Here is a 10,871-nt window from a genome sequence, read left to right as displayed (position 1 = left end):
AAATGGATTTTTTAATTTGAATATCTATATCAATTCTGAGGTTTGGAAATTTTTCTGATACTGGTTCATTGAAATGATTGTGCATTCCTTTATTTGTTTTTTTGTTGTCTTCATATACTCCAATAATTTTTATGCTTATTCTGTTAATATTAGCACAGATTTTTTGAATATTGTGATCATGTTTTTTTTTTGTTTTGTTTTGTGTTTTGAGAAAAATAAAAAAGAAGTTTTATTACTTTGATGGAAAATGAGAAACACAGGGGACTCTTGTCCCAGAAGCTGTGATTCTCCTCATCAGCATGAATACTGTTTTTTTTAAAGAGATGATTCAAAGTCTATATTCCACATTTTGTTGTTGTTGTTGTTGAAGTAATTTCACTTATTAGTTTGGGAGATAGTCATTTCTGAGATCTTCTGGTACCATTTCCAAAGTCTGGATTACTTATTCTTATGGTGCGTGTGTACTCAAGGACAGATAAATCTACCTGAGGTGGGGAAGAAAGATAATCCTATTTTCCCTGAGATTAGAGAGGGAGAGAGATTAGAGAGGAGCAGAGAGAGAGGAAGAGGAAGAAACGTGTCCATTTTGAAAATAAATTGCAATAGCAGTGCAGCAAGGGGTATATTCAAAGCATAAAGTGGAGCACTGTTACATTTCCCCACTGTCAATTTCTACATTCCATTAATATGGAAATATGGGTGACAACATCTTCAAGACATTTTTTGCTGAAAGAAGGTGAAGTTGGTGGAAGTAACCCAAAGTTCTTGTTCTCTATCAAGTCTGGTGTGGATAGTTAAGGGTATTCAGCATCAGGGCAGTTCAGAAGTTCACAGTGGCAGACTGCAGGTGACTAGACAAGACATATATAGTGCAGGGATCATGCTAAGACAACTAACAAAATAGCATAATATTACTTTTTTTGTAAACAATTAACACAAAAGCAATTAGTATCTCAATCAGTCTCTAAAAACCATAACAGCAACTCATAATCATATCAGTGGAAAAAAGATAAAGTTTATCAATGTAGGAGGTTAGTAAGATTTGTAGGTCTATGAGATAAGGCTCATATTAACTCAGGAGAAACTCGCAACTCTAGAGTCCTTTGTGGTCATTAATATTAGGCACTCTCACACAAGAACCCAGCCTCTACAGCCTCGAGCTTTACTGACTTTTGGTCAGGCTGACACAAGTGTCCATCTTAAATTACATCAAAACAACACTGTTTTTCTTTTAGATGTCCATGTAGGATTATGCTTAGGTTCTACTCTTCTTCCAGGTGTTTAAGACAATTTGGTCAAAACTGACTTTGTTTTTATCTACTCTTCTGTGTGTGTGTGTGTATTTTTTTCAATTCTCAATTTTATTAGTTTTGTCTCTGATCTTAATTATTTCATGTTTTATACTGATTTTTAAATTTTTAAAATTTGTTTTAATTAGTTATACATGACAGTAGAATACATTTATGCACTTTGATATATCATACATAGATGGGATACATTTTCTCATTTTTCTGAGTGTACATGTTGCAGAATCATATTGGTCATGCAGTCACATATATACACACAGTAATAATGTCTGTTTCATTGTACTATCTTTTCTATCACCACATCCCCCCGTCCCCTACCATCACTTCCCTTTACCTGATCTAAGATAATGCTAGTTTTCCCTAGTGCCCCCTCCTTGTTGTGAATTAGCATCCACATATTAGAGAAAACAATCAGTCTTTGGTTTTGTGAGATTGGCTTATTTCTCTTAGCATGATATTCCAACCATTTACTGGCAAATGCCATAATTTCACTCTTCTTTAAAGCTTAGTAATATTCCATTGATTATATATACTACATTTTCTTTACCCATTCATCTATTGAAGGACACCTAGGTTGGTTCCATAGTCTAGCTACTGTGAATTGAGCTGTTTAAAACATTGATGTGGCTGTGTCACTATAATATGCTGATATTAAGTCCTTTGGATATAAACCAAGGAGTGGGATAGCTTAGTAAAATGGTGGTTTCATTCTGAGTTTTCTGAGGAATCTCCATACTGTTTCCATAGTGGTTACACAAATTTGCAGTCCCACCAGCAATGTAACAGTGTACTTTTTTCCCCACATCCTCACCAACATTTATTGTTGCCTATATTCTTGATGATTGACATTCTGAAAGGGGAGAGATGAAATCTTACAGTAGTTTTGATTTGCATTTCTCCAAATTACTAGAGATGAGATGCCCAGAAATCACTCTTGAGGATGTGTTTGAAGGCTCTTGGTTCCTTTAGCATTGCTCTATGAGTGGGTAGATGGGTCACTGACTATACATGGGTCAGAGTATCACTGACCATACATGGCTTCTCTCAGAAGCATAAGGGATATTTCCCTCTCAGATGACCCTCCTCTTTTCAGAATGTGAACTATTTGGCTTCCTGTACTCTAGGGTCTTCTCTGTCTTCCTGATTGGCAGATAAGATCATGATCTCTTAATACATTTTCTTCATTGTCAACTTTGTTTTCATAATTATATCTGTGTCTTCAATGCCTAAGAATCTGTCTTCTATGTGATGTAATCTATTGATGATTTATTTCACAGAATTTTTATTTGATTTATTGATTTTTTATTTACAGAATTTCTGGGTTTTTTTCCAGAATCTATATATCTTTATAGACATGATGTTTTACTATCTCTATTTTCTCTCTACATTCATCCCTTACATTGTGTTTTAGCTCATTGAACATTTTAACTATGAACTTCCTAAATTCTTCTTCCAACATTTCCTCCACTGATTTCTCCAATCAGTTGCTGAAGTATTCTGGGCCTTTTGGGTGATTTGTTCCTTTGATTTTTCACATCACTTATATGTTTACTCATCTGCTGGGATGATTATCACTCTGACTTTTATGTTTCTGCTTGACATACAAGTGATACAAAAAAAGCAAGGGAACAAATTACCCCAGGCATCCGAAAAAATTTCAGTGACTGATTCAATTGACACTACAATGATTTTCATTTTTTATGAGCCAAGAGCTGGCAAATCTTCAGGTACTGATTCTCCCACTGAATGTGAGTCCTCTGCTGTACCTACTATCAGCACCACTTTGAGAGAAAACACTAACCCCTATTTACTACAATCATTTCCAGACTGAAGACATGTACTAATCAACCTTAGGAAAAGTAAACTTTGTGTAAAATGTTGTCCACAGTTCCTCCCTAATTCAGGAGTAAATGTGTGACAATGTTCTGGACTAAGAAATTAATTACTAAAGACAGTAAATTTACTCTTACATTATATAGGGGCTGAAAGTGATAAGAGAGAAAATCTGGGCAAAGGAAAAGAAAACATTGAAAAAAAAAGATAATACAAACCAAGGTAAAAAGAAGAAGATGACCAGAGGAGATTTGAGAAAGTAGCAGGTAATGAAAGAGGGAATAGAGTGGATAAGAGGAGTAAGTGTAAACCTGAGATAGGAAATCAAAGATAAAATTATTTCAGTTAATGATTTTAAACTACTAAAATATATTGAAGGTATAATATCAGACACAAAGGGAACAACTATCAATTCAAAATAAATCCGAGAGCTATTTATAATAATTCCTGACAAGGTAGAGAAAATTCTTATTGGTTCTTTCTCTTTGAATTTCATCAATTGAAACCCTTAGAAGATACCGATCACTGTTCAGCCTAGAATTCTTCTAAATGTGCTAGGGCAGAGGAGCTAATTTCCCTGGTTGCTGTGGATTTCTCACCACCTGTTTCTTGTTTGTCAGTGCAGGGTCCTGAGGCTACATGCTCACAGGGTGCTCTGCTGCATTTGGTGATTGTTTCAATTGGGTGCAGGCTCAGGATTGTTGCACTGGCTGCTGAAGAATGCTGTGCACCTGGTCCCCTACACAGGAACTTTTTTAATGTGGCATAAAACCTAGTGGCTGTCTGGAAGAATAGGACTTGTGATTTCAGGTTCTCTGTGGTTAGTTTGTGGTTCAGAAGCCTCCTCTCCCTGACTGATGTAGATTGCCAGGGTACTGTCACTATGACTGGGATGTATAGTTCATTGGCCTACCGGTATCTGAGCTCCTGTTACACATAGTTGTGAATTGCTGGTGCTGACTACCCTTCACTGAATCTTTGTTTTTGTTTTGTGTTGCTATCTAAGCACTTGCTGACTGTTTACAACTGCAAGGCCTATGGTTGTAGGTTCTCTGTGGGCCATCCATAGTTAAGAAGCCTCTGATCAGGCTTGTATAGCTAAAACCAGTGTTTTAGCCATCACCATGATGGGTGCAGGATGTCAGTTTGCCCATATTTGCCTGAGCTCCTGTGGAAACTCTCTGATCAGCTGTTCTTTTACTACTTCCTTTCTGGGCTGGGAGGTGGGGGCAAGGTGTGCAAGGGTTGCTGCCTAGATCCACTCTGCCATCTTCAGTGGAGGAAGAAAGAATGTGGTTACATTCTCTTGCCTCTTCAAATTTTAGGGCTCTTACCTTTGCTCCAGAAATGTGGCTAGGGATGATGGAGAGTCAGCAAGATCCAGGAAGTCCAGGTTTCTGCCTTTCTATAACATCATATCACTCTATAAATTCCACTTACCAGGGCCCAGGCATTTCCATTTCTCTTGAATGAAGTCCGTAATCATTTCCCTGAAAGTCAATAGTTCCATTTCCTGGCTTCCAGGGTGCTCAGCATTCTCCTTGTGAATCTTCAAGTGCCTGTGTAGCAGAGAAACATGTGCCTGCTGGCATAGAAGAGCCTAGAAATGAATCCAAAGAATCTATTGCTATTTTTAATCTCAAAATTCATATATTATATAATAAATGGTAAAAATATTAAATGTAATTTTGCACCCAAATGAGTAATTTATTGTAAAAATAATTTCTATGTCACAAGTTGTCACGTTTTCAAAATTTTTCTTTCATTTATAGTTGGGAAAATTTTGATCATTCTTTTTAGTCAGAAAGTCCACCTGAGACATCAGCAATATCTAAATATTTTAAGATTATATCTTAGTGCAACTGTTCTATTCATCCTCCAAGTTACACTATCCCTAAAATCACTGGTTTATGAATATGCATATTATCTAAATGTATATATTAGTGATCAGAAATATTAAATCTTTCAAATTTATAGACCTTAGTGGTGTTTCCTGCTTCTTTATTTTTACATAGTATAATAAAATCTCTTCCTTTAATGCATATCTCAAATTTTTTACAAAATTTTAATTTTTGTGTCTTGTCATGAAACTCACTGAGCTCTAACAATATCAATTACCTCCTTCATGTTAATTCATAATCAAACAAGAATAATGAATTCCACAAGTGTGATGATGTTAAACACTTGAGAATCAATTTGGAAAAAGGAAATTCTATTTGTTGATATTCCCCAGAGTAGACTTGTGTGATGAAATTCCAGTGGGAGGTCATTATAATTGCTTACTTCTTAAACTCTGATGACCTATATCCAGTATGCAAAAAATCATTGCATCAGCCAATTTTTGCAGAGAATTTGGGCATCAACTTCATCAGAAATCAGGATCAGTGACTCAAAGAATACCTTAGGTCTATTACATCTTCTTACCATCAAAGTCATTTTTTTCTTCTAGAGTAACTAAGAAGAAGAAAAAGAAAAATACTGAACTCTCCATGAAGAAAGAGGGATAAGTCTTAATCCAAGACCTTGAGTTTTAAAATATTCGGCTGAAGTCTGCTTCTCAGACTTAATAGAAATGTGAGCGGTTGTTTTATGTTCCTCCCTGTCCTCATTGTAAGAGTTAAACCTTCTGGTAAGCATAGATTCCCTTATCATTTTCCAGTATCCTGCAGTATAAAATCATGGCAAATGCTTCTTTGTTTATTCATTTCAATCCAGGCAGTGTGAGAGTTTTACTCATTCATTTGGATTTTGTATAAACTTATCTGTAAACTTCTTGCAATAATGATATTATTAATCACATCTTGATTGAGATTTGCTCAGTGCAAGGCACTGCATCAGCCCTGTAAATAAAGTTACAATTAAGTGTAGAAGAAAAGATATTCTGGAATTAGTATATGCTACATAGAGACAAAAGTAACATTCCCATAGGCACACAAAATTTGTTCTTATTAACTGTGATGTCACTATTAAAGGTACTAAGTAAACTTTAACCATTATATGGGATTTCACAGGATAATATGATAGAGAAAAAGAGAAAGAAAAGGAATTATTAGTTAAGACTGAAAACCTACCAAAGGCCCTTTCAGGTAATAGTCATATCTTGATACTTACCTGGACATAGAAGAAAAGCTATCATTTTGCTAATCTACAGAAGCCTTCACTGACCCCCATTCTGTTATAGAACTATAATAACTGTATCCTATAGCTCCTACACAAAGTATTTGCCACAGTGTCTAGTGGGCCTCAGTGTCCCCTTTTAGGTTTTAGTATTCTGAAGATAAAAAGGTTTCTATATAATTCATCCCAATACACAAACACCCACAGCAAATTTTTGCTGAGAAGTATTAAATTTGTTTTAATATCAGTCCACAATCACAGCCTAGAGATATATATTTTTAAATACTTATTCTTTAGTTTTAGTTTTGTTTTAGATGAACATAATATCTTTATTTTATTTGTATGTGGTGCTGGAGATCGAACCCATTGCCTCATGCATGCTAGACAAGCACTCTACCACTGAGCCACAACCCCAGCCTTCTAGAGATACCTTCTTTAAGTATTCTCACCATATACATGCTCATTATTATGAATTCTTAATAATTTTCTTGTGGCTTCATTCAAGTTTTTGATAAAAGTTTTTATCAAAGACAAGATTAAATATAGTCCTATGGAGTAATAAATCAAGATTTCTGATTTGCAGTTAATCTTTAGATATTTTCTGAGTTCACAAAACTATGAGGTATTGTCCTCTATTTTCAACTTTACCACATAAGATCACGTATGTGCCATGTCCATAAGACTATTACAAGAGATTTATCAAATAGTATACAAAAGTACGGATATCCCAGGGCTATTCATATGGTTAAGTTGTAAGAATTTACTTTATGTATGTTACATGAAATTGACTTTTCCAATTCTTTGTTTTTTCTTCTCACTTTTTGGGTCGTGTTCTTTAAGGAAAAAAAATTCATGTCCAATTTTTCTATGTTAGCCTCCAGAACAGTATGTTATCTAGGAAACAATAATCAAATCCAAGGTCACAAAGACTTAGACTTGTGACTTTTTTTCTAATTGCTATAGTGTCTAACATTTAGTTCTATGATCCAATTTGATTATGTGAGTTTCAAATTAATTTTTTACATGTAACTATGAAATTGTGCCTAAATCGTATGTTTAAAAACTTATTTTTCCCTTTTTTATTCCTATGAAGCACAACAGTCCAATTTATCACAGATTTGAGTTTATTTCTGAATTTTCAATTTTATTTAATTGATATGCATGTCTATACTTACAACAATACAGCACAGTCTTAGTGTAACTTTGTTCTAAGTATTATCATGGGTAAATGTGAGCCTTCAAACTTTATTATTATTTTTATTAATTTTTATTGGTGAATTATAACTATACACAATAGTGGAATTCACTGAGATAAATATTAATATATACACACTGCATAATTTAGTCTGTTTCATTCCTAGTATCTCCCATTTCCCACCTCTCCTCACTCACTCCCTCAATCACCTTCAACTACTCTATTCTATGTTCTTTTATTTTCACTACTTCCCTTTTCTTTCTTCTTATCCCTCTAGTTTCCACGTTAGAGAAAAAATTCACTTCATGCATCTGACTTACCTCACTTTCTATGATATTCTCCAGTTACACCCATTTTTCTACTAATGACACAATTTATTTCTTTATGCAGACTAAAACTTTAAAATTCTGTTAAATATACATAAGCTCTATTAAATTTTCTTTACTAAATCATCTGTTGACAAACACCTAGGTTGGTTTATTTATGTAGCATTGTCACTTGCACTGTTATGAACATGTGTTTGCATATATCACTGTAATATGTGGACTTTAACTCTTCTGGATAAATATCCAGAAGTGGTATAGCTGGGACATTTGGTGGTTTCACTGCTACTCTTTTGAACCTCCATATGAATCCCCATAATATTTGTACTAATTAACAGTCTCATATTTACAGCATTTAATTTTTTTACATTATTAATGATTGGCATTTTAACTGGTGTGAGATAAGACCTCAGTGTAGATTTGATTTGCATTTCTGTGATTGCCAAAGATGTTAAATTTTTGCATAAATTTTTACCCATATATATATTTTTTTAAGAAAAGGGAAATGTAACTTTATTTTTCTATTTCATATTTGCTTTAGTTTCCTGAGTTCCTTGTATTGTCATAGAAATTTTATGATAAACTTTTCAAGATCTGAAAATAACAGAGCTCGGATTTTGATAGGAAATGCACTGATTTTTGCAGAAAAATTTTGAGAAATTTCACAGTTTGAGAAAGTTTCTTCTTCATTTCATGAATATAAAATGTCTTTTCATATATTTATCTTTAATTCCATTTATAATGCTTCTAATTTTAAATGAATGCCTTGAATTGGTCTTTTTAATCTATTCCTAAGTATTTTATTATTTCCCATGGTATTGTAAATGATTTTTTATTGTTCACAGCAAGTTTATAGGAATAAAATTCTGTTGGACTTCTTCTCTACAATCATGCTTAAATTTTAATTACTGCTAATACAACTTTTTACAGGCCTTTCCATAATGAAGATTATATCATTAATAGAAGTAGTGTTACTTCTCTTTTTCCAATGCAGATATCTTTTAATTTCATGTCCTAGGCTGATGGCCCTAGCAACACCACTCAGTATAATGTAGAAAAACAGTGCAGAGAGTAGACATCTTGTTTTGTTTAATAATGTTTAGGATATAGTTTTTCATACATTTGCAATTAAGAACAGTATTACCTGAGGACATTTGTGTAGGTGCTTTATTATTTTTACTTTATTAGTTATTTTGTTAGTTATAAGAACAGTTTTGTGAGAGATAAAGGACTAGGTACTATTAATAACAAATCATAAAGCACAAAGCAAAATATGGATAGTTCTATTTGATACTCATTTAGAATTCACACATTACTGGTATCCCAAGGTCTTTGATGACACAGATGAAGTACTGGTAGAAAAACGAGGGACATGGCTGAAAAAACTTGACCTCTGTTTCAAAATTCATTGTGCAACAGATTAATAATATATATTACAAAAAATATATTTTCTTTTTAGAATTCCCAGAAGAAAATGGCAGAAGGAAATCATTCTACAGTGACTGAGTTCATCCTTGCTGGATTAACAGACAAACCAGAGCTCCAGCTGCCCCTCTTCCTCCTCTTCCTAGGAATCTATGTGCTCACAGTAGTGGGGAACCTGGGCATGATCACACTGATTGTGCTCAGCTCTTACCTTCACACTCCCATGTACTATCTCCTCAGCAGTCTCTCCTTCATTGACCTCTGTCAATCCACTGTGATCACGCCCAAAATGCTGGTGAACTTTGTGACGGAGAAAAACACCATCTCTTATGCTGAATGCATGACTCAGCTCTATTTCTTTGCAGCTCTTGCAATTGCAGAGTGTCACATGTTGGCTGCAATGGCATATGACCGTTATGTTGCCATCTGTAACCCCTTGCTTTACAATGTAACCATGTCTAATCAAGTATGCTCCTGGATGGTGTTTGAGGTATATACCATGGGCTTGATTGGTGCAACAGTTCATATAGCCTGTATTTATAGCATGCTTTTCTGTGAAGCTATGATAAATCATTATGCTTGTGATCTTTATCCACTACTGGAGCTCTCCTGCTCCAGTACTTTCATAAATGAGATAGTAGGTCTGTGCATCAGTGCATTTAATATATTTTTTCCAACCCTGATAATCCTTAGCTCTTACATCTTCATCATAGCCAGCATCCTGCGCATTCGCTCCACTGAAGGCAGAGCCAAAACCTTCAGCACCTGCAGCTCCCACATCTCTGCTGTTGCTCTTTTCTTCGGTTCTGGTGCATTCACGTACCTCCAGCCATCGGCAGTCAGTTCTATGGACCAAGGGAAAGTGTCCTCTGTGTTTTATACAACTGTTGTGCCCATGCTGAACCCTGTGATCTATAGCCTGAGGAATAAGGATGTCAAAGTGGCCATAAGTAAGTTCCTTGGAAAAAGAAACTTCCTGTAAAAAAAAAAATTGCTTTAGAAAAAATTTACAATTCCTTGCTGTTTGTTAATGAAATGATCCAGAGAAAGCAATGAATATTCACAAGAAATAGGATTAGTGAGAGTTCTTGATTGTTTGGAAGAATGGTACCAAGGTTAGATTAGAATCCCAGTAGACTCATGAAGGACAGTGTTCCTCCTGGAGGCCCCAGAGTCTATCTACCCCCAAATAATCTGTATTATCTCTAAATATTCTTAAGAGTTCTTCAAATCCCTCCAGAGGGTTGATAATGCTTTATACATCTGGAACATGGCTCTTGTCAGGCAATATTCATTTAGTTTCACTCAGAGAATAGATAGGTTTGGTCATATCCTTTGATATTGTCAATAATTTGTGTACCTGGCCATTTTAACCAAGAGTGTTGACAAATATTTCTGAAAGTATGAACTCTAAAATGAATAAATTAATCTATTTGGAATAAAAAATATGATCCATAATTCTTACCAGTGTGTAGAACTATGTCAAGGTATCTGAGTCAGATGGTGGGTAATAACATACTCCTGACACAGAAGGAAACAGAAATGTCATGGAAGAGGTTGCCAGTGATAAACAAGACTTAATATTGTATGTGAATATTGTATGTTTTTCACATATATCTATGCAACATTTCTTACTGGACAAGAAATTGTGCCTTTATTTCCTACCCATGA

At 34.6% G+C, this 10,871-nt stretch overlaps 1 protein-coding gene across 1 annotated transcript; it reads left to right on the top strand.

The window, feature by feature from the left end:
* The first annotated feature begins 9,240 nt into the window (after nt 1-9,240).
* LOC107145952 (olfactory receptor 150-like) lies at nt 9,241-10,182 on the top strand. The gene has a single exon (XM_015490007.1). The coding sequence runs from the start codon at nt 9,250-9,252 to the stop codon at nt 10,180-10,182; it is 933 nt and encodes a 310-aa protein (XP_015345493.1). The 5' UTR covers nt 9,241-9,249.
* Nucleotides 10,183-10,871: the final 689 nt, after the last annotated feature.

The sequence above is a fragment of the Marmota marmota genome, unplaced genomic scaffold (genome assembly GCF_001458135.2).
Source record: "Marmota marmota marmota unplaced genomic scaffold, marMar, whole genome shotgun sequence".
NCBI classification, from domain to species: Eukaryota; Metazoa; Chordata; class Mammalia; order Rodentia; family Sciuridae; genus Marmota; species Marmota marmota.
This window is presented reverse-complemented; position numbering and strand designations above follow the sequence as displayed.